The following is a 25,670-nucleotide window of genomic DNA, read 5'->3' as shown; positions in this document are numbered from 1 at the left end:
TGATCTATAATTTATTTTAATACTTTGCTTCTGCACACTTCACACCCTTGACGATAATATAGATGTATAGCTTTTAAGTGTTTGACCAACAGAAACAGAATGCCAGACTGGGCCTCACAACTGGCGGGACTGGGGAGCACAAGTTAGAAGCTATTTTAACTTCAACTAGCAGCAAAACCCGACGTTGCCCAGGTCAAAATAAAATTCACAATAATTGTAATAAAACATGTTTATTTTTTACTAATATAGTATCTTGAACTTAACTGATTCATCAACATCTCAAATGAAAACCTTTATTTCAAGGAGAATTTTAAGACCAAGACATGTAAAATAACTTAAATAAATATGAAGTTACGTATCTTTGATTGCAGATACGTTCTAAAATAATTATAATTATTCTTGATTCCTGATTCATCAGCGTGCTTCAGATACTTATAATGAATGGCTCAAATAAAAGTTGGTATTTTACTGAAGGTTCTTAGATCAAAACTTATAGCGTAATGTAATTAGAACTGGTGAAGTAGCCTACATATTTTTTTGAAGTGAGAATAAAAAAAATCTATTTTATGTTTTTTGGTTGAGTAGTGCAGTGCATAAATGAATCATGCTAAATGGCAAATATATATGTGAATGTCTTTATTTTAAGACCAACATTATGAAAATTGGTCGGGTAGAAGAGCCAAACTGTCTCGGAAAAGAAAACTCTATAATTTTAATGTAAAAATTGCTACAATGGGCACAAAATGACACTTCTGCTAGGACGGTTGGACAGACATTGAGTGGGGCGAACACATATGTACTGGGAAGTGTAAGATCATCAAAGTCAGATGGAAACGTTCCATACTTTTTGCCTTTGTAATATATTAATTACTAAACTGAAATAAAATGGGATTCTTTTCTTCCTTTATCATTACAGTTTACTTTTGTTTAGGAGAATAAATTATAACCTATTCTAAAGCATGGCCTGTTTAATCCATTTTGAGAAAGTAAAATATAATGTAATTTTTTTAACTAAATTTAATTATTATAAAAATGAAATATTAACATCTTATTTATTTATTCTGTGAAATGAGAATCTTATCAGAACACAATTATACACGTTACAGACCTAGCTTGAGTCGTAAAATGAAAATAAAAATAATATACACAATACAAATATTAATTAAGTAAATCAAAGGTTACTAATCAAATTCGCTTAAACAATTCTTAACACAAAGTTCTGACATTGCTTCCTCATTCAATAAACCAGAAATAAGTTCTAGGCTAAAAACAACTTGTACTTGAGCATTTTAGAATATGCTCTGCAATGCCAACAGATGGAATATCCATACATATTTGTCTTGGTTGTGTTTTTGGAGCTACTCTTTACCTCCGAAATCAGCTGTTAAGAACATCAAAATCTGCAAACAACTGGTGCCAATCAGCTGTTCAAGGTAGAATGCGGCTGTACTCTTGGAAAAATGAACTCTTCCTGGTGTTTTCAAACACTTTCATTGCGTAATGAAACCTACATCAAAATTGAACCATATTAGTGTAAAATGTACCAAATTTGGTATTAAGTACCGGTAATCTAAAGATAGCCTATAGGTATTATAAAAGTCAAAGCCTTCATTGACTGACTCACTCAATCATAGCTAATGTTCCAACTTCCATTAGCTAGAATGCTGAAGTTTTGTATATTAATTATTCAGGTTGCATAGGAAATAAATTTTGGCCTTTGAAATGTTCTTTTACGCCACACTACATTATTTTGACGAACTTTCCACGCAAGGATTTAGTCCAGAAAACAGCTGTTTGCCGCCAGCGTATTCAAATGGGGATTCATTGCGTGCTAATTCTGCAATGAGTTTTACCGGACACCAATCAGCTGATTATACTGTATTTGCGTGGCAATGAGTGGTTATAAACAAACACATAACCTCTCTTAGATGTTATGACTAGTGATTTTTAGTCCTTTAGTTGGTGGAAATATATAAGGATTAGTACGGGTTAAGTAGTATGGCGTAAACTATCGTACGTAACTCGTCCAAAATGTGTGTACCGGACTCGTATGGTAATCCCGTACTCGACTTCGTCTCGCACGGGAACGACCACACTCGTCCGGTAAACACTTATTTTCAGGACTAGTAACGTAATATACTATTTCATTAAAAAGTAGTACCCATTGTATTGAGAAAGAGGTGAAGTCTAGTGAGGTTGTCGAAGGACTTTTTACTAACATTCACAGTAAAATCACAATTCACCTTTATAAAACACAAAAACATTATCCTAGAAAAAAAATTAGTTCCCATAGTAACTAAGTCATATTTACTAACACACTACACTGTTTTAACGAACTTCCCACACAAGGATTTAGTGCAGAAAACAGCTGTTTGCCGCCAGCTTAATCAAATAGGGCTTCATTACGTGCTACTGTTTTAGTTTTAGTTATCCTGTATATGACTCTATGTCCTGTCAAATGACATGAAATAAATAAAACTGTACCGTAATGAGTTTCTACCGGACACCAACCAGCTGATTATATTTGGCAAAGAGTGGTTATTAACAAAAACATAGCCTCACTTAGAGGTTATGAGTAGTGATTGTTGGTCCTTTAGTCGGTGGGAAAAGGTATTTGTACCGATTTTTTATTGTTAAGTTATCTTGGAGTAGTATGGCGTAGAATATTATATGTCACTCGTCCAAAATGTGTTCATCGGACTTGACTACGTCTCGTGTGGGAATGACCACACTCTTCCTATTTTCAGGACTAGTAAGATAATATACTATTAAGGCATTCAAAATGTTTGAAAAATACAAATTTTTCACCTTTGTAACTTTTGTAACAGTACTGTAATCTGCACAGTTTTTGAAATATTCCATAAAGACCAAAAGCAACTAATTTTTAAACTTTTACCCCCCTCCCCCCTAAACCTGAGGCTCAAAAGGGTGTATTTTTTTACCATACATTACGAGGGCTGTATCGAATTATAGGTTGGAGTTGAAAGTTAGCTTTCTCTTTAGATGTTGAGGTTAGGCGTTTTTTTTTTTTTTTTGCATAATTGTATCGTATTGTACCCTACTAATAGTCAATAGATATAATAACAATAAGCTAAGAAAAATTACCAATTTTTCTCCGAGAGTTGAGTGGTAGACAGCTGATATGTTGTGATGCCAGTGAGTTGTTGTTTCATCTTGATAATCAGATCCTCATATCCCGGATGACCTTGGAAATGGCCATTAGGTTCTAAAGAAAAAAAATACTTTTAATATTAAAAGGCAATGCAAACAAAAGGTTCTTAACAGTCAAAAAATTTCCAGGACAGTAATAGTACCTATATTTTTTAATTAATAGAGCTTAAACATGATTTACTCATTTCACTACCCTGGCTTTGCCTTGGTTATTAATCTACAGCTTGTGTCAAACAAACATTCTGGTCTTTTTTTTAGGATTTTTTGAGAGGATAGCAGGCTTACCTGAATGGGAAAGAGTCCAAACTGGCACAGGAAACACAAAACATAACTTTACACTATATACACAAAACATTAGAATATTTCACTGTCACTGACAGCATTTTCAACTAAGGAAGAGAGAGTTTTTTAGATGTCCAAAATGGTGGCCAGTGAGTTGTTGAGTCAGTGTTGCCAATAGTAGAATTCAAAAAACACATTTTCAGTTTATCTTATATGCACTATATATATATGAATAAATATGTAAGCCTGCTAGTTGGGTGGGTTAGATGAAAGGTATTATCTAAGGTTTAGGTTTGGGGGTTGTCTAGACTTAGTAAACCATTGGTAGGACAGTTCCCATCTTCTAAGTTGTGACTGGTTACATTGAGGAGGTAGTGATTTGACTATTTTGGTTGTAAAGCAGTCATTGAAACTAGGGTTGTTGTGGCTCTGGGCATGTTGTACAACTGGTTTGTCTTTGTATCCAGTAGATACATCTTGTCTATGGCCATTCATCCTGGTTCTGAGGCTATTGGTGGATAGGCCTACATACTGTGCCTCACATTTGTTACATTGTAGTTGGTAGATAATGTTCTTCGTTTCACAAGTGTTGAAGCCTCGGATGTTGTAGTTTTCTTTGGTTGTGGAACTGGAAAATGTTTGGCTGGGTTGATTTATTTCACATGTTTTACATCTCTTGTTATCACAGGGATATGAACCATTAGGGCGTGCGTTGTTTGGGTTGTTGTTGGCCGGGTCAGGAACTTTTGGGTGGACTAGTATTTTTCGGAGATTGGGTGGTTGTCTAAAAACAATGTTTGGTGGATCTTTCAAAAAATTGATGGTGTGGTTGGAGGCCTTGAGGATTTTGAAGCCCTCTTTTAAAATGCCATTCAATGAATGTAGTCCTTGGTGGTAGTCCGTGACAAGAGCAATGTTTTTGCTATTTCGTTTTTCATTATTTGGTTGTGGATGGTCTTGCGCTAAGCGGATTTGGTTCTCCACCAGCTTTCTAGGGTAACCCCTTTTTATGAATGCGTCAGATATTTTGTTATTGAACTTGTTTAATTCATCATCGTTGCTGCAGATCCTTTTGCCCCTGATGGCTTGACTGAACGGGATGGATCTTTTGGTGTTCTTTGGGTGGTTGCTGTTAAAATGTAAATACTGTAGATGGTTGGTAGGCTTGAAGTGTACACCGGTTTGTATGAGTCCATCTTGAATATTTATTTCTAGGTCCAGGAAAACTATTGTTGATGTTGAGATGTTGCTGGTGAATTTAAGGGAACTGAAACTGTTAAGGCTGTCAATAAACTGTTTTAAGGAGTCTGAGCCTGAGGTCCACAAGATAAAAATATCGTCTATAAACCGGAACCAACACAAAGGTTGTATTTTTTGTGATTGTAGGAAACACTTTTCGAGTTTCCCCATGAACAGATTTGCGTAGGATGGGGCCATCCTCGTACCCATGGCAGTGCCTTTAGTTTGTAAATAGTTTCTACCTTCAAATTGAAAATTGTTTTAAAAAATCTAGGCCCTTGTGCTCTATGCTACACCCTTAAACATTCTGGTCTATGTGATGAACATATTATTTTCAAGTATTCATATCATTTTCACATATTATTATTATTGTCATACTGCAACTGCACCATTCTTTAAGCTTATTAGCTCACAGTACTAAAATAAGTACTTTGTTTGTTTATTAGCTCTCAAAATGGTATCAATCTAGTTTTGCCAATACAAACAGCTGTTAGGCCTCAGGTATGTAAGCTGCGGTGGTTGCTACGATACAAGTGGCACTTTTCTTAATGCTCATTTTACCCTGTTATAGGTGTAAGTTTAGTTCAAGATGACAAACTGTGCAGACAAAAAGGACGTAGCGCAACTATTGTTGTCTGACAATTAAAACAAAAAAAAACTAATTTAGTAGTGGTCAGAGGCGTCGGAGACAATGGAGGTACATCTTGATCTTATCAACAAGAGGAGAGGAGTGTATGGGGAATACCACCATCTAATTCGGCAGCTTAGGGAAGACGGCAATAAGATCTTTGAAGACACAAGGATGTCCATCCCTACCTTAAAATACATTTTGAAAAGATTGAGAAAAAATTTTGCCTATAGGTTTACAACAATTCAAGCCCGAAGAAAGACTTGTCGTTAACTGAAGGTGTCATTTGAGTAGCAAGAGGAGTTTGTAAAAATTGGTCTGGACTTCGAACCATGAGCGACGCTGAGCAACAAATTATAGTTTGGAAATAGTTCAAATTATAATTTTAAGTCAATGCCGTGATTGTAACTTTCTTGGAACTGAAACAGGAGAATTTATTAGTCGATCATAGAGGTTGGATTCTCTCCCTCCTGGCTTACATCCTGAGCACAACTGAACTCAAAAACAGCTGATAGTGAGACAAAGCTGTTCTGAGCTTACCCTCATCAACCAGAGATGGCAACAGGAACAGATTCAACGGCTCCTGGTCCAGGGAGGTGGGAGTGAGGGCATCAATCACTCCTCCATTAGCAATCCCAATACCACTATGAATCTGCAGCATAGACTTGCTGAAGGCTTTGCTGTACCAGTCCTACAAAACATTGAAAGATTAGACATCTTTACAGCATATATTTGTGAAAGAAATTATAATGCTTCAAGTTTTAGATGTAGCAAGATGTGAATTAAGATAACATAAGACAACAATGGGTCATGGGTTTGATTTTTTTAATAATTTATAACTTCCATCTCCAGTTCTCAGTTATCAGATTTTTAACCAAGGCAAACTAAAATGGCACCCCTTATTGTAAACTATAACATCTTTAATACCATATAAACTTACTATAACAAATACTAAGGGCTCATTCAACAGTGTTCATTTTTAGTAAAAAAAATTGGGTACAGCTGGTCCATGGATGTAATGTCAAATTATTCAAGTCACTCATACAACTCCAGATTTTTTAAGCTGTCTACATTTATCATCATCGCATTTTCATATTAGTATTTCATGATTATGAATGTATGATTTCACCGTTTATTTTGGATTATGTTGACGGTTTACAACCTGTATAAGTTTGACCCTGGGTACAGAGAAGTCCTCCGAGCTGCAGTGAGTGTGGACGAACATGATCTGAGGGAAGTATTCCACCAGACAGTCCTCTGCAGATGTGTTGGTGGGGGGCTTCAACATGGCGGCCGTGTGGAGAAATCTGGACACAGCAGAACAGTAATGGGACTATGTTTTATAACTTCACTATTGCGAAGGATAATTTTTCAGACAATGCATATCAAAAACATCCTTAACTTCGTCGACTGCCGACTTTAGTCGGCGTCAGACGGTGTCACTAACGCTTCCAGGTGGCGCGCACCGACAATTGTCGGCGGCCAACCACCTGAAATACATTAAGTCAGTGTGAGCTCAGCCATTGCCGGGGAACATTATAATCACAGCCTCTAGCTTAGAGTGTGAGCTTTATTTTGGTGTAGGTTGGTACTAAAATTTTCTGCAAAATCCCGTGTGGCAATGCTTTTGTCCCGGTTTTGGGGATTTTCTCTCTTCGACCCACATTACAAAGGCACTGGCTACAGATCCAGGCAGTGCCTTTGGGTATTTCAGTGAGCTGCTCTTTTGTGATTCGTCAGTTTAAAATATTTGAATTACAATTGCGTTTGCTGATTCGGTTGCGCACCGCCTTTTTAAAGGTTGTCAGCACTCAACGTGTTAAAATATTAAAATTGAAAAGAATAAAGTTTTAAAAAGTCTTTAAAAAATCTCACATTATAATCAATTATATTCATAAATCTTAGCAAGGTTTTAAATTTTCATTAAGAAAGGAAGTTTTTAAAAGGAATACTTTCAATGTGTACATTGTATTGATTGGTTATAATCAGGTAGCGTTTTTATTCACAAATGCTCAATAAATAAATGCTCAATAAATATAGTAACTCATATAATAATAACTAAGTTTGTATTTTGAAAAATAATCTGAACAAAAGCTAGGCTATTAACTGTTTAAATGCTTTGTTCAACGTACCATGCAAAATTTGCAGAAGTATTACCCCTTTAAACGCTAATATTATAAAATCCCATAACAAAAAAAAAACTCTACCACTATTTAAAACTACTAAAATTTAAATCCCCCAAGCAAAACCAGAATGAAATTTACCCGAATCGCTTAATGTGTATTTTAATTTAATCTGGTACCAAAATTGTATCTGTAATCGAGAATTAAGTCAGCATCTCCACATCATAATCAAACAATTTTGGATCCGACCTCCGACAATCACTAACTGTAATTTACGACGCTAACACTCACCCGATGTGGTTGGGGTTGTTGAAAGTATCTTGTACAAATAACACAACATGACAGACGGACATTAGAAAGGCAGTCAGCTGTAGAGACAACACACTCGACAGATTCTCGAAAAACATAGAGTCCATGTAACTCTGTGACGATGACGGTATTTTCTGAAACATTAAACTGAATGTTGACACAATGTCGACTGGTCTGACTAAGCAAATTTTAATCCAACCATGTTCATAGATAAGAGGCATCTGAAAAGATTTTCAGAATACACAAACCCTTATTCTAAGATTGAAAGGGGCACGGTACTTTGGTATTATCCGGAGGCCACTCATTTTAAAAGGGGTGTTTTTACCATAGGCCAAAAATAACTACATAATTGGAAAAAACATTTTAATTGACTTACTGTCCAAATTTTAAATGATAACGATTAGCGGCCTTTGAGTTCTGCCTCCCAGAAGGCAGCGATGTCGGCGAGGATTGAGTTTTAAATGCATCGCTGCCGCTATACTCCCCAAGTAGGTATACAGCGCGCTGCGGCGCTTATGTTAGGTTGGGTTATTATAAATATGTTTGTAGAACTTTCCTCGTTTCGTAAGATTCTAACGATACCAGATGAGTCATACTTTCGCCCGCCAAATACAGGCGGTGACAGGTGATGCGTGCGCTCTGGTCAATGACCTGACCTTGGCCTACTTAGAGGGGATTTGGCATGTGAAAGTATGACTCATCTAGTAACGTTCGATTCATAACAAAACTAGGAAAGTCCTACTATTTATGATAGATAACCCAACCTAACATAACGAGTGCGCTGTATAAGGGTGGCCTCCGGATAACACCAAAGTACCTAGGGCTGTTTTATCCACTCAGATGTTGGTCTTTATAATTTTTGTTAAATGTAATTAAAATTAGTTAATGTGTAGGAATTGTTAAGCATGATGACAAAAGACCAATTATTTGAAAACAACTTTAAGAAACACCAAATTTGTTATTAATAAACAAAAAACATACTCCGTCTGGTGGTTATTTATCACTTTTACAATAGAAGATGGAACATTAATTTTACTTTTGGAAGAAATTTAGGGCCTAACCATAGGATGAGGTACTTTACTTAGAGACACTTCGATGTTCAGCATGTAGCCTACATTAAAAAAAATACAAACTCTATGAGTTTTTTTCTAGTCTAAGCTTACCAATAAGTTGATGTCCAAAGACGTAGAATGTGACAGGATTGGTTGACAATCCAAGTAAATGACTCTGTCCGGGGAAATGTAGAAATCAACCCCATCTGTGCAGTGGTTCCCCTTAATTTGGTCACTCAGAGACTGTGTGTTGAAAATTGTGCTGGAAACAAACTTAAAAATTTGATTTTGCAATTAACAAATTTATAGGGATGGACGGGTCTCGAAATTTTGGGAAATTTCCGGGAAATTTTAAATCTTGTTCTACGAGACGAGATTCTATTTTGGTCAAGATTTTTCCAAGACAAGATTTTTAAAAAATTGTAAAAAATTTAAATTTAAAAAAATACTTTGCAAAGGTGTATCAATTAAATTTTTAAATAATATTTTAGCCTAAACAAACACACAAAGATATAAGAAAAAACTAGCAAAAAGCCTGATTTGAGTGTGACACACAAAGAATCCCTGGCAATTTACAACTGTTCATTTCAAGAAGTGTCCTTTTTTCACCAAAGCTCTGTCTCAGTCAGTTTCACTCCTTCAGGTACACACAATACTTTACTGAGACGGGACTCAAACACTCAACCTGTTAAACTAAACTGTGTCTTAGGCAAAGACCACTGGGTCGATTCCGGGCGAGATCATAACTGGAACCAAATGCCATTTGTCATTGTGCTATTGATTAATGCTGATATCTAACAAAAGGACGACAATAGATCAACGTAAGGTTTGAACCAACACTAACCTTTCACCTACCCAGATATGATCAGTTGTTTGTAAATTTAAAAAAAAAAATCTAAAACTCACTTGGCAAGTTGGCCAGGTGACGAACCAGCGAGATGGGACATTAGGGTAGATTTCCCTGCACCCTGGGGGCCGACGCAGCCAATCACAATGAAGTCTGTCTGGTCAGTGAGGAACTCCAAGCAGGAGTCGAGCATTTGGAACTGATCATTGATGAGTTTCACAGAAGACGTCATCTCGGGAGGCAGGGCAAGAGCGTTTGTATCTTGACAAACATAAAACATAAGTTGATACAGAAAATTCCATTATGTAAGATAGTTAGGTTGAATTGAATTGAAATATCTTCAAATTGTTTTTATGAATCAGAATCTCCAATTCTTAAGCTAGTTTATTTAAGTTCCGATTTGATAACATGGGTTAGTTTCACTTGAAACGTACTTCAGACAGGAAAAATGTTGTCGACATACCTTATATAAATGTTTCAATTTTCCAGTATTCTTACCTTTCCGTGTTTCAAGATCCGTGTTTTATTTCACTGTTGCAAGATTTGTTTGTAATTTTTTAACGAAATTTGCTAAGAGAAATAGGTGTTATAAAAACCAAATAGCTGTTAGTTGTCAGATAAAAGTCTGGGACACAGCATCACACACCATAGCACAGAAAACGTACTACTATAACCCAGAATGCCAACCGCATGGTAAAAAGCATTAAGCGGTTTGAGAGAGCTTTGCCTGTCAATCGGTAGGCAGCGCCACCAGCGTTGCTATGCTATTGCATGGCAACGCTGGTGGCGCTGCCTACGGATTGACAGGCAAAGCTCTCTCAAACCGCTTAATGCTTTTTACCATGCGGTTGGCATTCTGGGTTATAGTAGTACGTTTTCTGTGACCATAGTCACTAAAATCTTAACCAAGGTATATCAGATTTGGAAAAAATAATTAATAAATTCAATTGATGAACATGTTGATAGGTACTTACTTTCTGAGCTGGAAGTTTTTGGAGCCAGGTGATATAGAGGTGCTGGAGTTTCATTCTTCTTTTCACCTCTGACAACAAAAGGTGTTGTTAGGGCTAGTTAGAATAGGAAAAAATAGTGGAATGATACCCCAAATTCAGTTTTTAAGTGAATATCGCACTTAGAAGTCTGAAAGTAATATGGGATTTTAAGTACACATAGAAAGCTGAATTTGAGATTTTAAATATTTTCAAAATTTACATATTGACCTAGATTAGCCCAATTTATTTTTGGCTGTCCTAATGAAATTAACAGTAAAAGTTAAATATAGGCCTAGCTTTTAAATGTCTACTTACTTGGCCTACAGTTTTTTTTTTTTAAAGACTGAATCCAAAAAAGTGACTTCTAAGTGTACAAAAACAAAATCGAAAATAGCAAATTCAAGCTTTATTAATCAATAGGGAGGGGATGGACCTGCGGTTGGACAAAAGGTTGTTTTGAGGAATCGTTAGGCCCCAAGAGATTAAAAATGATTATTGGGTCAAGCTCTTAAACCATTGGTTGAGTCGAGCCAACATGAGCATTTACTTTCACAATTGAAAGAATTGTTTGTGAAGATCCACAACTAAAATGGACGATATTATCGCAATAACTGCGGATGAGGTTCACAATTTTATCATGATAATGGGAGACCGCAGAAGATGATCTCGATTTTACAATGGAAGATATTCAGCGTTTTGCTGAGACCAAGGTAAGTTAGATGTTGTCAATTGTTCCATCACCGCAGATGATGTTCTCGATCTTGCCATCACAGATTCAAATATGTTAACGATTTTGTTGTTACCACTGAAAATGAAAATGATTAGGCCTACTATTTCACCATGACCGTGGAACAGTGCGGTACCTACTCAATATTAGTATGACCGTAGAAAATGTTCTCAATTTTGCTGGAACTGCGGAAGAAGTTCACAATTTCACTGTGACCGCACACATTGTGTCCAATTTTGCCGAGACCGTGACAGTTGTTTAATGGATTTTGCCGAGACCTCAGAAGATGATCAGAATTTTACCGGATCGCAGACGATCTTCACAATGTTGTAACACTAAGTTTTAACATGTGATGACGGTATTTCGTACGCGTTTAGTCAAGCAAGTACTGTATATCACTGGGCGCTAAAATACTTCTAAATCCATAAATTCATTCAACTTATTCCAACAAAATATTGTAACACTAAAATCAGGTTATCTTGGTGAATTCACAATAGGCCTAACTTAATTTACATTTTTTCCTGGTAGGCCTAATCCTACAACAAATTATGCATTATTAGGCCTACCAGACTCTGCATAAAGTAGCCTCTACATATGACACTAGTTATACAAAATTTTACCTGGCAGATCGCTGACTAGGAGAAACAGCTCGATTGTCCCCATCTCTGGTACGTAGGATTATTGTTGGTTGTGAAAGAGGTTTTTCAGCATTTTCTTGGGGTTTATTTTTTCCACCTTTACCTTCTTTATCTCCATCTGGTTTGGTCAAGATTATAGGCAACCTTCTAGATCCGTAGTTTTTCTCTTCTCTTTCCTTAAAAAAAACCAGGACATAATATTCAAGATTACCCAAAAATCTAGAGACGGAAAAAAAAATAGTGATCTTTCCTCTGAAATAAAAGACATAGGCAGAAGAAAAACCATTAAATGGACTTGCAATCCCCTCAGTAATTCAACCCTAATCGTGATAACTTATATTATTGGCCTATAGTGTTTTCTGCATCCTGGCAAGCCAGATTGGCCTATGCCACGATGCAGAAAACACAATAGGTCTACAATATAGGTTATCACTATTAGGGATGAACTTATATACTTAGGCCTAAAGTGATGAAATATGGAATTTGTTAAAAGATTCATTCCAGACTAGGGCCATTAAGTTTTTCACTATACAATAAAACTGAAACTAATATGTCCATTCCATAAAAAACCAAAAAAACACTGGCAGTCCACATACAAAACACGATGCCAAGATTGTTATTTGTTTGGGTCTTTTAACCAACTTATTAACTTAGTCATTAATTACCTTAACGTACTTATAGCCTACTATAAATAAACCTAGGCTAATTAATCTTTTTTGAGAATGTTGATGAGTAAGCCTTTCTTTTAAATTATTATTATTAAGTTAGGAATAAGCTTACCTACAAAATTCTTGAAATACTCTAGGCCTAGTGAAATTATTGCAGAAACTGTTATACACTGTTGTACTTTCTGTTCTGTAGGCCTATTTACTGGATTATGAATACGGTAACAATAACTATTATCTAAGTGACACGAATGGCCTAGACCCCTTAGACGACCTAAAAGGAAGAGAAAGAATGATTTTCATAACTAACAATAACCTTTTACTGCATAAAAAGTCATCCCTCACCCTGTTAGGATAAAATTTCTTTCTCCGAGAGTCCCGGCCTCTTTCTCCGTCTGCCATAGTAAACAAAGATTCTAAAAATGTACCAATTTCCCCGTAATTATCAATGTATTTGTTATCAAGTAACGAGATACATGAATTTTATTTAAAAAGGCTTCATTGTTGATTCTTGTTTGTGTTTGTTTCTTTCCCTCAGTTTCTAACTTTTCTAGGTTAAGTTTACAACTTTCGTCGTCTGTCGGCTGTCCGTCTGTCTAGCTCGCAATCGCACGCACTGCACATTCACTCACTCCGACTCCACTGCGCTCCACTCGGCCACTCCAGTCGCACTCCAGCCCACTGAGCTAAAAAAGCTCAGTGCTCCAGCCCAGTCCTCCCTGGTCCTCCCACGTCACATGGTTCCCAACGACAATAGAAAAAAACTCATAGAGGAGCAAATCGTATACATTGGCTATGAACACTGAGCTATAATCTAACTGGAGGTAGCACTGAATGTCAAAGATGCGTGTCACCAGCCGCCATGTTTGCGTGAGGTGTGAGTTATAAGAAGCCATGTTATTGGATAAGAAAACTCACTGCTATACCGACCTAGTTATAGAAGCCATGTTATTGGATAAAAAAAACTCACTGCTATACCAACCTCACAAAATCAGCGACACGCTTTTGACAGACTTCTGCCATGGCAGTGCTACCTCCAGTTATAATTTTAGCTCAGTGGCTATGAAGCGTAGAACGTTTCTCATACTATTATTTTGTATATAATATATATCTCGTTCTTGAATTTCACAGCTTATTTGGAATATAAAGTTAGTAACAAGATATGTTAAGGATAAAATGTTTGGTTTAAGTTTTTTTACCATAGGTTATACGATACGTTATATCAATTAATAAAAATTAAAGCACAAAACAATAAAACCTAATTAAAAATGTCTCTCGTCTTAAGTGGACTTAAAAATGTATTAAGTTTTGTACAACGTGTTACCTTTACCTTTACCTTTACCTTCGATGTCTTCTCCACAATCTGGTGATTGGGGAATCGTCAATATTTGATTGAAGTAGCTTTAATGGGCCCTATTTGAGGTGTTGGTATATGTATGTTCTTCAGTGTATTCTGATAGTGAGTAGTAGGGTCTGACTGTTAATTACTCTTTTAGTGACTTTATGAAAATGTTTGGCTTGTTAATTTTTTTTATGTGTTGTGGCAGAAGATTGTAAAGGGATGATCCTGAGTGAGATGGTGATTTACTGGTTTTGTTTAGTCTGTGGCGTGGAAGGTGAATGTTGTTTTTGTTGCGGGTATTGTGGTTGTGTTGACTGGATCGAAGGATTGGATTTGAATTTACTATGAGGATTATGGTCTCCAGGATATATGTGGATGTGATGGTCAGGATCTTGTGGTTCTTGAAGAGTGGCTTGCAGTGTTCTTGGTAATTTTTCCGGAATATTGTTCTAATGACTTTCTTCTGGATCACGAGTAGTTGGTCTAATTTGTTCTGTGCTGAAGATCCCCAAGCCACAATGCCGTATCTAATGTGACTGGCAAACAGTGCATGATATGCCATAAGGGCTGTTTCTTCATCCGTTATGCTTCTTATTCTTCTTATTGCAAATAATGACTTCGAGAGCTTCTTGCAGAGGTAGTCTATGTGTTGATGCCAGCTGAGGTGTTGGTCAACTATAATGCCAAGGAATTTCGTTGAGTCTGCTTCTACGAGTTTTGAGTTGTTGGTTTCAGGTTTTTTTGTGCATGCTGGGGTGAAGTTGATATGCAAAGTTTTTTTGTTATTTATTGTTAGTTGTAGGTTGTTACAGATGGTTGTTACTTGATCTATTGTTGAGTTGATGATGCGGTTTCTATTTCCATTTCTCACAGTTGGGGTTATTATTGTAGTGTCATCTGCAAAGAGCACACATTTTTGGGTGCTGTCTAATTTGTCTGGAAAGTCGTTTATGTATATGAGGAATAGTAAAGGTAAATAGCCCAGTATTGAGCCCTGTGGTACACCTCTTGTCACTTGTTTGATTGATGATTTTACTATATTGATTGATTTGGGGCTGTAATGATTTATTTATGTTTCCAAATTACGGTATCTGGACATATTTTGTGGACTTGTTATGGGCTAAGACAAACATACTATTTGTATTTCAGTATCTGTATTTCTTATATGTATTTCTGTATATTTTAGTATTTGTATTTCTGTATTTGTATTTTCTGTATATTTTTGTATATTCTTTGTATGTAGCCATGTTGCATCATGCTTCTATAAGTATTGGTTATTTGCCGTTGGATATAAATAAATAAACATAAAATGCCATATATGAATGGGCCTATTACAGTATGCCTGGATTTCTGTTTGTCAGGCTGTTTGTGATTTTAAATAATTATTTTATATCTTGGGAATTTATCAAGATTTAAATTTCCAAATTTGTATAAATTTGTAGTGTAAAAGGTAAAAAGACTTAAAACTTTTAATCTCAAACTTTTAATTCCAATATGGCGGCCATTTATAATATATAATGTCAAATTTAATGAAAACCTTTAATATTAAGAAAATTGTTTTAACATAAAAATGATAGAGCATTAAAATAGAAATTAAATGAGGCCTTTGTTGAAATTGGATGACAAACAACCGAGTTATCAGTTTTTGCCTACATTCGGTTGCGCTATTAAATTAAGTACAACGTTAAAGATTTCCTTCGCCAAATGTTTTTCTGAACTATTACAATCCATAGTAGATATTGTCATCCTTTAATAGCATAAGTCCGAGATTTTTTTTCTTGTTACATAAAGACTGTTTTGGTATTTATTATTTTTCCAAGCAACTGAAAACGGGTTTGGTTAAACTAAAACTTTTTAAACCATCACTTGACCTCTGGTATTGGTATTACGACCGAAAAGCGTAAAGCACAAATTTTAAAATCTATCCTTAAACATGATATAAAACATGTCATCACCATGAGCGCGCTCTCAAGTAATCTTTCTACAACAACTATTACACTTACAACTACTATTTGACTACAACTGTTTGACTTTACAAATCAAATCAGTTTATTTCCACAATAGTATAAAAACAAATTTAAAAAAATAAAAAAATAAAATACAACGTTAGTCTAGAAGCATTGCATACATTTTTTACGTAAAATTAATGTAAAATTGATTTTAAATAGTTATTAATAGTATAAACTTAAATACTAATTGAAATGTGCTTGCTTAGGCTAGTTAAAAATTAATGTAATGGAAAGGAGTTGTGCGTGGGCTCGAGTTGTTACAAATTTGAGTTTTAAAAATTCGGACCTAATTTGTTATTTGATACGAGAAAAAAGTTTTAAAATTAAAAAAGCTTTATCTGCAATATGATGATAACTTGAACTATATTCAATTCAATTTTTTTAGTACTAAATCTGCAAAAAAGGTAAACAAACACGAAGAAACGTTACACTTTATAGCTTCACATACAAACAACAAGTGACTTGAGTAACTTAATTTGTCCAATTACTAGAATTGTTAGTAATTACTATGTAGCTGTAATGGTGCTAGAGCCGCCTACTGCGCATTATAGCTCTCTCTTAACACTGAATTACCTGACGAAGGATCAGAATTACTAAATGGTAATTGCAGCATTTACCTCTTGAAACTAGAGCATAGACCGAGACATTTTTAGACATTATCCTAAAATGTGTTATTTTCAAGTCATTAAACGCATCTAGAGGGCACACAGTTAGTTGAATTATATTATAAGGCTTTATTTATCCTTTATTTGAGCCAAGGTTTTTGAAAATCCATCGGTGCATTCACATGTTTTGTCAATTGTTCAGAAAACTGTGTTGGGTTTTAATTCTAACGAGGTGTTAGCCCGTCCTACGTACGGGAGTAGTCAGTTAAAACGGTGTGTAGGTAGGCCAATAATTCAGAACAGCTAGTTAACACGTATAAAGGCAAATTTTATTGCAGCCTACAGTAGAAAGAGTAATTATCAATGGAGAAGTGTATAGGCCTAGTCAATGATATCACCTTCCATCGCATAACTACCTCTTCCATAATCAATATCACCACAATCCAATTAGGCCTACTCATACTATACACAATTTCCAGTGGATCTGAATTGAAACTTCCTAAAATAAAACTAAAGCATCCAATAAAATTCACAGTACACATAATTATAACGTTGGTGTCCTGACATCATTTAACGAATCGTCCACACACATCATTTATGTCAATTTCACTGCATCAATTGCTATATAAATATGTGTAAACAAAGAAAAGTAAACACAACAACATATTAGTTTGTTTTGTAAACAGCTGAGTCAAAAATAATATTCATTTGAACAAAAGAACTGGTCACAGAGATCGATGGTCACATGTTGAAGGAATTTAAAAAGTAAAAACGCTATTAAAGCTAGTGACGTAATTAATTGTCTATGTTTATTGTCCATTCCGTTAGTTCCAATATCTTTGATAATTAAACCACCCTCATTGAATCAATGTACATCGTAATTCCCCATATTCATTTATTTAAACTATAAAATATTCAGCGCCTCCAATTGTAACCACAACTAAACACACGCCAAACAACTTTTTTAGATTTCATAAAAGGATGGTTAGTCTAATTGCAGTATCCTAGGTCAATGATGACGTTGTGTTCAATCTATGTCATTCATCTGTATATCTTTGGATAACACCCGTCTGAGGTTGTGGTGGTAATTATTTAAATTCGTATTCCTGAGGATTCTTGATCTCCATCTTTATGACATCAATATTTCCGGGCCTAATCCAAACAAAGTTCAAGCATTCAAAAACATTGATTGTAAACAAAAAACTGCCAAGATGAATTAAAACATGTAAAAATTGTGATTTTCCTACCCTTTCCAAAAAAGTTTAGCAGTAAAATAATTTGTATATTTTTTTATTTAACTTGTGTACAGAGCCTCGACTTGTACACATCAATGGTGTTACTTATCTCGGTGGTCTACTAATCTTACTTATTTCCTATAATCAATGACAAAATCAGAGTAAATAACCTCATAGTTCTATATGGCATTTTTATAACTAACCAGCTGTTAGTTAAAACAAATTATATTGCACTAAAACAAATCGAAGATTACAAAGATGGCTTTAAAAAATTATTTGAACATCCTAGTATTTTACTATGTATATTAAATTAATCTGTCTTCCTCTTACAGAAGAATTGAACGTATCAATGATTACACATAGTATAAATAAGTCAACCCTAAGTATGTCTTTACATTTTTATCCAAATGCTGAATTTGTGACAAAAAAGCTGAATGTTTACAGCTGTTATATTAAGCAAATTATTTTATGCCAAAAGCTAGTTTAGAATCTTAGTGTCGGCTGCTAGACTTTTTAAAAATTAAAACTTAATTTCTAAAAAACTGGGACCCTAAACTAAAATTATGGCTTCGACATTCCCTAGTTCTCAAAATTATCTTTCTTTCAACACAAAAATCATGAAAATCCGTCGAGTGGTTGATTCAGAATCGTGAAGTAAAAAAACACTGTTTCGTTTTAATATTATAGATAACGGGTTGCTGCCTTATAATAAATTTTAAATTTTCATGTGAAGATATGGGTGTTTATTAGTTTATTAACAAGTCAACAAGTCGTATGTTTTCCAAGCACATACATTCATGTCACTGCTTCCGATTTTACAACTGGATGAGTGTCTATAACTATTTAAAGCCATTGATAACATCCATCATAGAAATAAAATTTATCACTTAATGAACCGAATATCGTTCCTTGATTTAAATTAGCTGTCTGACAGAATGGATTAATTTTTATGTAAACAGAGTATTCTGGCGAGTGGCAATCCAGCTCAGGGACCAATTAGAAGAGATGTTATCAAACACGGGAGACTTTAGGATGAAATAATTACTGAGACGGTTCCAATGTGTTTGGCCGGACAAATGATTTTAATAAGCTGCCTAATGGTTGTGTTGCGCCCATTAGGGATCTGCATAATGTGATGGGTAAAAAACCTTTCAGACGGTGACAACCAGAAGGATAGTTCTGATAACGCTGCATTTGGTGGTTTAGGTTCACTTCTTTGGAAACCCACGCGTATTTGATCACTGCTACTGGCAAGGGCGTCCGCAGGAAACATTTTCAGGTGAACCAAAACTTGTTCCGAAATTGGGAAAAGGCCCTCCCACAATGTTAATTTCAATATTACTCGTACAAACTTTAAAGTCTGTGTAAGGATTTCACTTTTGAAACGTTTCCAATATTTGCTCATTCGTTTCTACTAACTTTATTAAACTTTTACCTTATCAAAGTACAAAACTAATAGTCTACATCACAACATCAGTAATTTAAAAATAAAGAAACTAAGAATTCATATTAAAGGATACGACTCAAGAACATAAACTAATTCTGGAAGTTTCAAAAGTTTCAAGTTTTCGCTCCGGAGAAAGCACGTTTTACATGCTGAGTTGTTATACCTCTGGACCCAGCCTTAACTTACTGTGGCAACCTGCGACCACTCTTTGCACACCTCCCTTCTATAACCCTAAAAATGTTTGGCCACTAAAATGTTATAAATTTGAATGTATAGTATACATTACCATATCAATTTCAGGTGGGTACGCCACCTAATGTGCGTATTTTAACCCAAATATGAGTGAAGGGATGAGTGGGGAATGGAGTGTGATGCATCGTATAGCATTTTGCTGACTACGACCCACCATTTCGTTGGTCAGGATCATTTACTAAAAGCCCAATGATCAAGGACAGCTGGGTCCAGTTTGGAACCATCAAAAAGCCACACGATGTCCAATGGTGGGTCCACTAAAATCTTCAGCCCTACCCGATTTGAAATAACCATGAAAGAAATATATAGAAATGCGCTAATGCATTTAGAAGCCCGATAAAGCTTTACCCGGCCTTAAATCCTACTGACTGTTTGATCTTTGTATTACCTGTTTGCATCAACCAAGAACAACTTTCTGTTCGCGTTTCACACAAAAACGACACCAGATTGGGTTGGTTATGATTCATATAGCCAATTTATAAATCTGATGCTTGGATATGCCATCAAATCGAAAAACTACTAGTTTATGCTGGAGAAGGATGAGTTATAGACTCATTTTCTTTTTGTAATTCGCTAGTAATTAATTATCCTTCCTAACAATAGTTTGAATAGTTTGAAGAAAAGGGATATATAATGTTTAACCATACATTCGTTGATAGAAAAAATGTCAAATTTACGACTTCCCACAACAATACCCGACAAATCACGGCGTGGCGGCGCCTGGATAGCTGTAACAGCTGATCTAATCTGAGGGACACTGGTAGCGCGGACTACTTGTGTCTTTTGCCGCAGAATCCAACAGATTCCCCGTAAACCAACGTAGTAACTGTCCAGTGTAGGGAGACCAGCAGTAAACCAGTATCGGAAGTGCTGGAGTCGCCCGTACACTGCGATCTTTACGAGGTTACAACGCGCACCTGTCGACGTTGGCCGCAACCCGACAAAACGTCGAGCCATTCAACTCAGCAATGAGTCGGTGAGTGGGAGTGAAACGATTATCTGGGAGTCTTCTGTCAGAAGAAGAAACATCTGGACATGAGAATTGGTTTGGTTTATTTTGAATAATAGGAAGACTTCTCATCTTGATGTAAAAACTGAAGCACGATATTATTCCCAATAATTTCTTTAACCGACTCAAAGTTTTTAAGATAATTTCAACCATCCCATATAATATGGATTAGGAAGAACAAATTCTTCACATTTCTGAGTCGCGAGAAAGTCCTATAATTTTTCGCCCGGCTACTTGTTCATGTAAATTATTCGTAAAACAAAGTGAACCCCTGAAATTACCGCCTCAGGTTTCCAAAAATGACAGGAAATCGTCCGAACCGTTTGACGGCTTCGAGAATAAATGAGGGAATCACCGGACATGAAGGTTCGAAAAATGGAAAGTAAATTGGCCACTTAGAGTTGAATAAATTATCCGTAGTCATTAGCCCCTAGCCTGAGGATTTGAAATGTAGGGGTGGTTCGTTAGATCAGCTGGACTAGAACTAGGTACCGTTCGTAGAGGGGGGGGGGGGGCAGAAACTAGGCTTGAGTCTAGGAGGATTAAACATTAACATTACATTATTATTACATGTTTAATCCTCCTAGGCTTGAGTTGATTAACAGCATCAATACACGTGTCTTATACTTCTTGTACCCTATGTATTCCTTATCGAGAATTTTTTTCTATTTGATTTACTAATTTTGTGCCGAATTTATCCCCTTAAAACAAATAGAAATACAACAATCCTGTTATTTTGAGGAATCGTCTCAATCATAGACATAAACTATCGATAAATCCTTCAAGGAAGTACTGTAGGAATAAGTTTTGATAAACCTAATTTCCTCGAGCGATATAAATCGTAATTTATTTCACTTGGTGTTCCATTGGGCAATGGCTGCCAAAATGTAATATATACATTTTACAGTACGTGACGATTAAATATTTTAAATACATTCCTCTGAAATATTTCAATAACTTAGTGGTTAATATATTCTTTACTAGCTGTGTACCCGTTCTACGCACGGGGATCTTATAATATTCAGTTGAAACCTTCTTATATAACGAACAGCAGTTGGTTTGCATATTTTAAGATATGCTGGCCAAACTATTATACATAGCTTCATTTTATGTTGTTTTTTGTTGTTCCGGATCGGTATGACAATCAATAAAAGGTTAAATTACCTCTGTGTCTGCCGGTCGATCCTATAACGGTAGGCTTACTTTTATTTTTACTATCTGATCTCGTTTGCATGGCTCAATCACGTCCTGGTTGAAGTTCGTTCGCTACGCTCACTCACCTGTATGTTGGAGCTCGTTCGCTGCGCTCACTTTCCTTCAGGTTAGCTCGTTCGCTACGCTCACTTGCCTTCAGGTTAGCTCGTTCGCTACGCTCACTCGCCTCCAGGTTGCAAATTAGCTGTTGTCATAAATGTAAAAGAAATAATAGTGCTAGTGCTGCACCCTGTTGGTAATCCTTGTAACTTTAATGCTATTGAACATCACAGAACAGAACCAACTTGTTTAATTGAAACAGCTGTTAAGATTCAATAATTTCATTTCTCATAAGGTTAACATGGGCTTCCAGAAATTCCACGTCAAAAATCGACAAAAACTTGATTTTCAAGGGTTTACTGTTAAATATCTAACTGTCTCATATTCGATGAAATACGTCTAAAACCATCTCATATATGTATAGTATTTGGAAAATAAGTTTCAGGCGGGACAGTGCTATAGTTATTGAGGAGTAGTTGTAATAAAGTGCGTATTTTAGCGTTACCAAGAGAATGACAGATAGACAGACAGACAGACAGACAGACAGACAGACAGAAATTGAGATAAGGTTTGATTCGGTTTCTCTGACCTATGAAATGTAAAAATAACCAAAAAGTTCATTATTCTAAGCAATGTACAGACAAAACTCTAATTTTATTTATATAGATGGCGTTGAAAATCCCCTACCAAACATAAAACGACCACGTTCTATATGGTAATATTAATATTATTTATATAATGCAACTTTTGAGTTGGTTGTCACCATATTTACAGGTAGTGTTTGATTACCGTGGTTAGATGTCTACTTCACTGTAGGATAATGGAATATCATAGTAGAATAAACGGATACGAATGCGAATCTATAGGTTAAAGCTTTGTAAAGCAAGCAAAGCTCTTTTACATTAACATTATGTGGAAAATAAAACTAGTAAAACTTACATATTTGCATCTGTAACTAATGCACTTACAGTGGTAAAAATAAAAAATAACAATTCAATTATTTTCGATTTTTGTATAGATATTCAAAACGAACGGATTAATTTGTTACAACCCAGATTTCTCAGATATAAACTCTCAAATTTAATTCATTTTATATTCAATTTTAATTTTATCAAATATTTTCAGGTTAAGGGTTTAAAATTTAACACTGTGCATGCAAATTGGAAAATATAGAAAAATAAATGTTTTTATTTTTAGAAAACTTTTTAATTTGCATTGAATGCTCATTTGCACTGATCACTAGTGATATTTAGGGCCCATTAACAATACGATGGGCTGATTCAGTGATACCAACAACCGCGTGTGAGGTAATAGGGTTGGCACCCCTGATGAATGGAGTCACTGATAAGATAAGGGCAACACCGATAACGTCGCCAAGTTAATCAAGGGGGTGGTTGCAAGGGTGAGATCTCTTTTGATTACGCCGCTGAGTAAAGGGATTGAGATTCTCGCGAATATATTTACTTGATTAAATAATCTTTATCTCCAAAAGCGGTCTGTAAGTTATGAAAAGTCTTAGAAGATGCAGAGCAGTCTACTGAAACCCCTGGAACTAACTTCTGAGACAGATGAGCAAGAATAATAATATATTAGAGTTTAAGATAAAATATTAAATTCTCTTATTAGGCTACAAACTCCTTAAGAAAATAATGAATACTGAAAGTAAAACGTGGTGAATACAAGGGAAACCCGAAACAAAGCTCTAGACCAACATCATAAAATGGTTAGGTTTGCGAAATAAAAATGTAAATAAAACAGGACAGAAAACAAAATTATGTTAAGCGCTTTAGAGAGTATGACTTGTATAATTACTTATTTGTTTTATTAGTCATATTTTGTTGTCCAAATATTATGAAGTCAGAACCAAACAGATCCAAACGAAGGATAATCGATGTTCTTTACTACAACTCGACCTGTATTACATCCGTGATTCAACCACCATTCCTTCGCCTTTCCACATTTGTTCACAAGTTTCAACACTGACGTCTCACTCAGAAGCTACTTGGTGCCATTAGCCACAGATAAAATATGTCATAGAGTGGAAATCGCTCCAAAACCAACACATTTTGTCTCTGTTCTGGACAAGTTCGACCAATCTAGCGTGAATAATCCGACCCATCTGTCCGGTCCCTCCAAACATTGGGCTTGTCGACATCCTTGTCACGTGTCACGGACTAATTGGCCTCAGGTCGGAGGATGAGCGATCGACGAGATGAGCTCAGCTCGATGTTTCTCCCGTGTGTCACACTGGAAACATTTTTGTATGTCGTCTTCACATCCTAGGTCGCTAGGCTTTAACTCTAAACTGTTTTCACGTTACTTCGGGCTAGTAAAATCCATTGGTGATTGATGGGATTTGTACACGAGACCTCTGGGACCGAAGAACCACGCTTTACCACTAGACCAGCTCGCTCAACGTTGAGGGCATGGCAAATAATCTGTTTTGTATCAGAGTCCCAACACATTAACCGAATCTAAATTTTGCATGTTTGTTAGGTTGGTATCGGGATGTACACATCTGCACATATCCATTTTCTAGCACAGTCTCCGGGTTCGCTGCTAAAGTTTCTGTGTCTTAAAAAGGACTCTCGAGAAAGTAAATTGTTCCGGAAAAATTGAAATAGCTTTTCCCTTAAACATGCAATAATGTTGAATTATAATTTTAATGTTCCACGAAATAAAATTATGTAACACGTAACTTACACGCTTTAAACATATAGTTAGTGTTCTGTACACGAAAATGTTCTATTTGTTCCTGAGTATGTAGATGACAACACTTTTATCGAGGTAGAAAATAATGTAGCATGTAAAAAAGTTTAACAACTCGGGCGACAAGCAAATTGATTTCATATCCTGACATATTCTAAAGCAACAACAGGCACGAGGTTGTTAAATAAACCAAAAGGTAATCCATTACGAGCTCAGCACTTTTCACCCACTTCGAAAATGTTTTCCATTACGTGAGAATTAGCCAGGGATGGCAAAGTTGTCAACATTCTGCCCACCACTAACCCCAACTTATTTCGATCTTCCTTTCCACTAATTGTTTCACCAAGCCCCTTACACGACTACAAATTCTGTCAAAACCTCCTTCAATGTCTTCATCTAGTAAAAAACAGCTAGACCAAAATACAACAGCTATTTCTAATTTGTGTAGCTTCAAGCCTTCAATTGTCAATCATTTTATAAAAAACTGGAAAAAACCAAAAGGTCGACCAATTATGGAGGCTGTATACTTGCGTCACCCGTTAGATCGCGGTGGACGAGGCGTGCAAGACAAATCGACTGGGTAAATATTTAGAGGACCGACCACCTGGCCAAGTGACATTTCTAGGACACATTATAATACTGTAAACCACTCTGGCAGGTCCCGGAACAGTGTTAACCAGTGTGGAAACGCAGGACATTATAATTGCTTAATGTAGAACTTATAGAAGTTATACTCGATATTGTTTGGAAATTTACTAAAACGAAGATTGAGAAAATTACTAGCATTTCTGCTTCTAGAGTGGTATTATTATTCTAGGACTTCATTGATAGTTCATTTTGCAAAATATTGACTTAGGTGCTGTGTGATGTTACGAAATTTAATACAATATGAATTTTATTAAAGGAAACACAAAGGCGAGATGTAAAACTACTAGGTGAAACCCGTCGAAATCGACGGTTACTTTCAAGATTCATCTAACTGCGATAAATATAGAGTTAAATTATCAAAACTTTAACATTGCTTTGTTATACGAGTAATTACGCAAGTTACAAAATATGGTTTGATTATTCAATATTTCCAGTACGTCATCGAAGTTATTACTACTATGTTAACTGGTTTCATCTCCTTTTTGAA

General features: G+C 35.7%; 1 protein-coding gene across 1 annotated transcript; it reads right to left on the bottom strand.

Annotated features, from left to right (window-relative positions):
* Nucleotides 1-214: 214 nt before the first annotated feature.
* On the bottom strand, nucleotides 215-13,258 carry LOC128988066 (nonsense-mediated mRNA decay factor SMG9-like). The gene is made up of 10 exons (XM_054409255.1): nucleotides 13,019-13,258; nucleotides 11,991-12,184; nucleotides 10,626-10,693; nucleotides 9,711-9,912; nucleotides 8,916-9,066; nucleotides 7,735-7,886; nucleotides 6,483-6,627; nucleotides 5,861-6,011; nucleotides 3,106-3,226; nucleotides 215-1,507 (listed from the first exon to the last, which is right to left on the bottom strand). Exons 1-10 carry the CDS (start codon nucleotides 13,073-13,075, stop codon nucleotides 1,429-1,431), a joined length of 1,320 nt encoding a protein of 439 aa, XP_054265230.1. The 5' UTR covers nucleotides 13,076-13,258; the 3' UTR covers nucleotides 215-1,428.
* Nucleotides 13,259-25,670: the final 12,412 nt, after the last annotated feature.

The sequence above is a fragment of the Macrosteles quadrilineatus genome, unplaced genomic scaffold (genome assembly GCF_028750875.1).
Source record: "Macrosteles quadrilineatus isolate MER2022 unplaced genomic scaffold, UCM_ALF_1.0 Scaffold_2__2_contigs__length_208266976, whole genome shotgun sequence".
In the NCBI taxonomy this organism is placed as follows: Eukaryota; Metazoa; Arthropoda; class Insecta; order Hemiptera; family Cicadellidae; genus Macrosteles; species Macrosteles quadrilineatus.
This window is presented reverse-complemented; position numbering and strand designations above follow the sequence as displayed.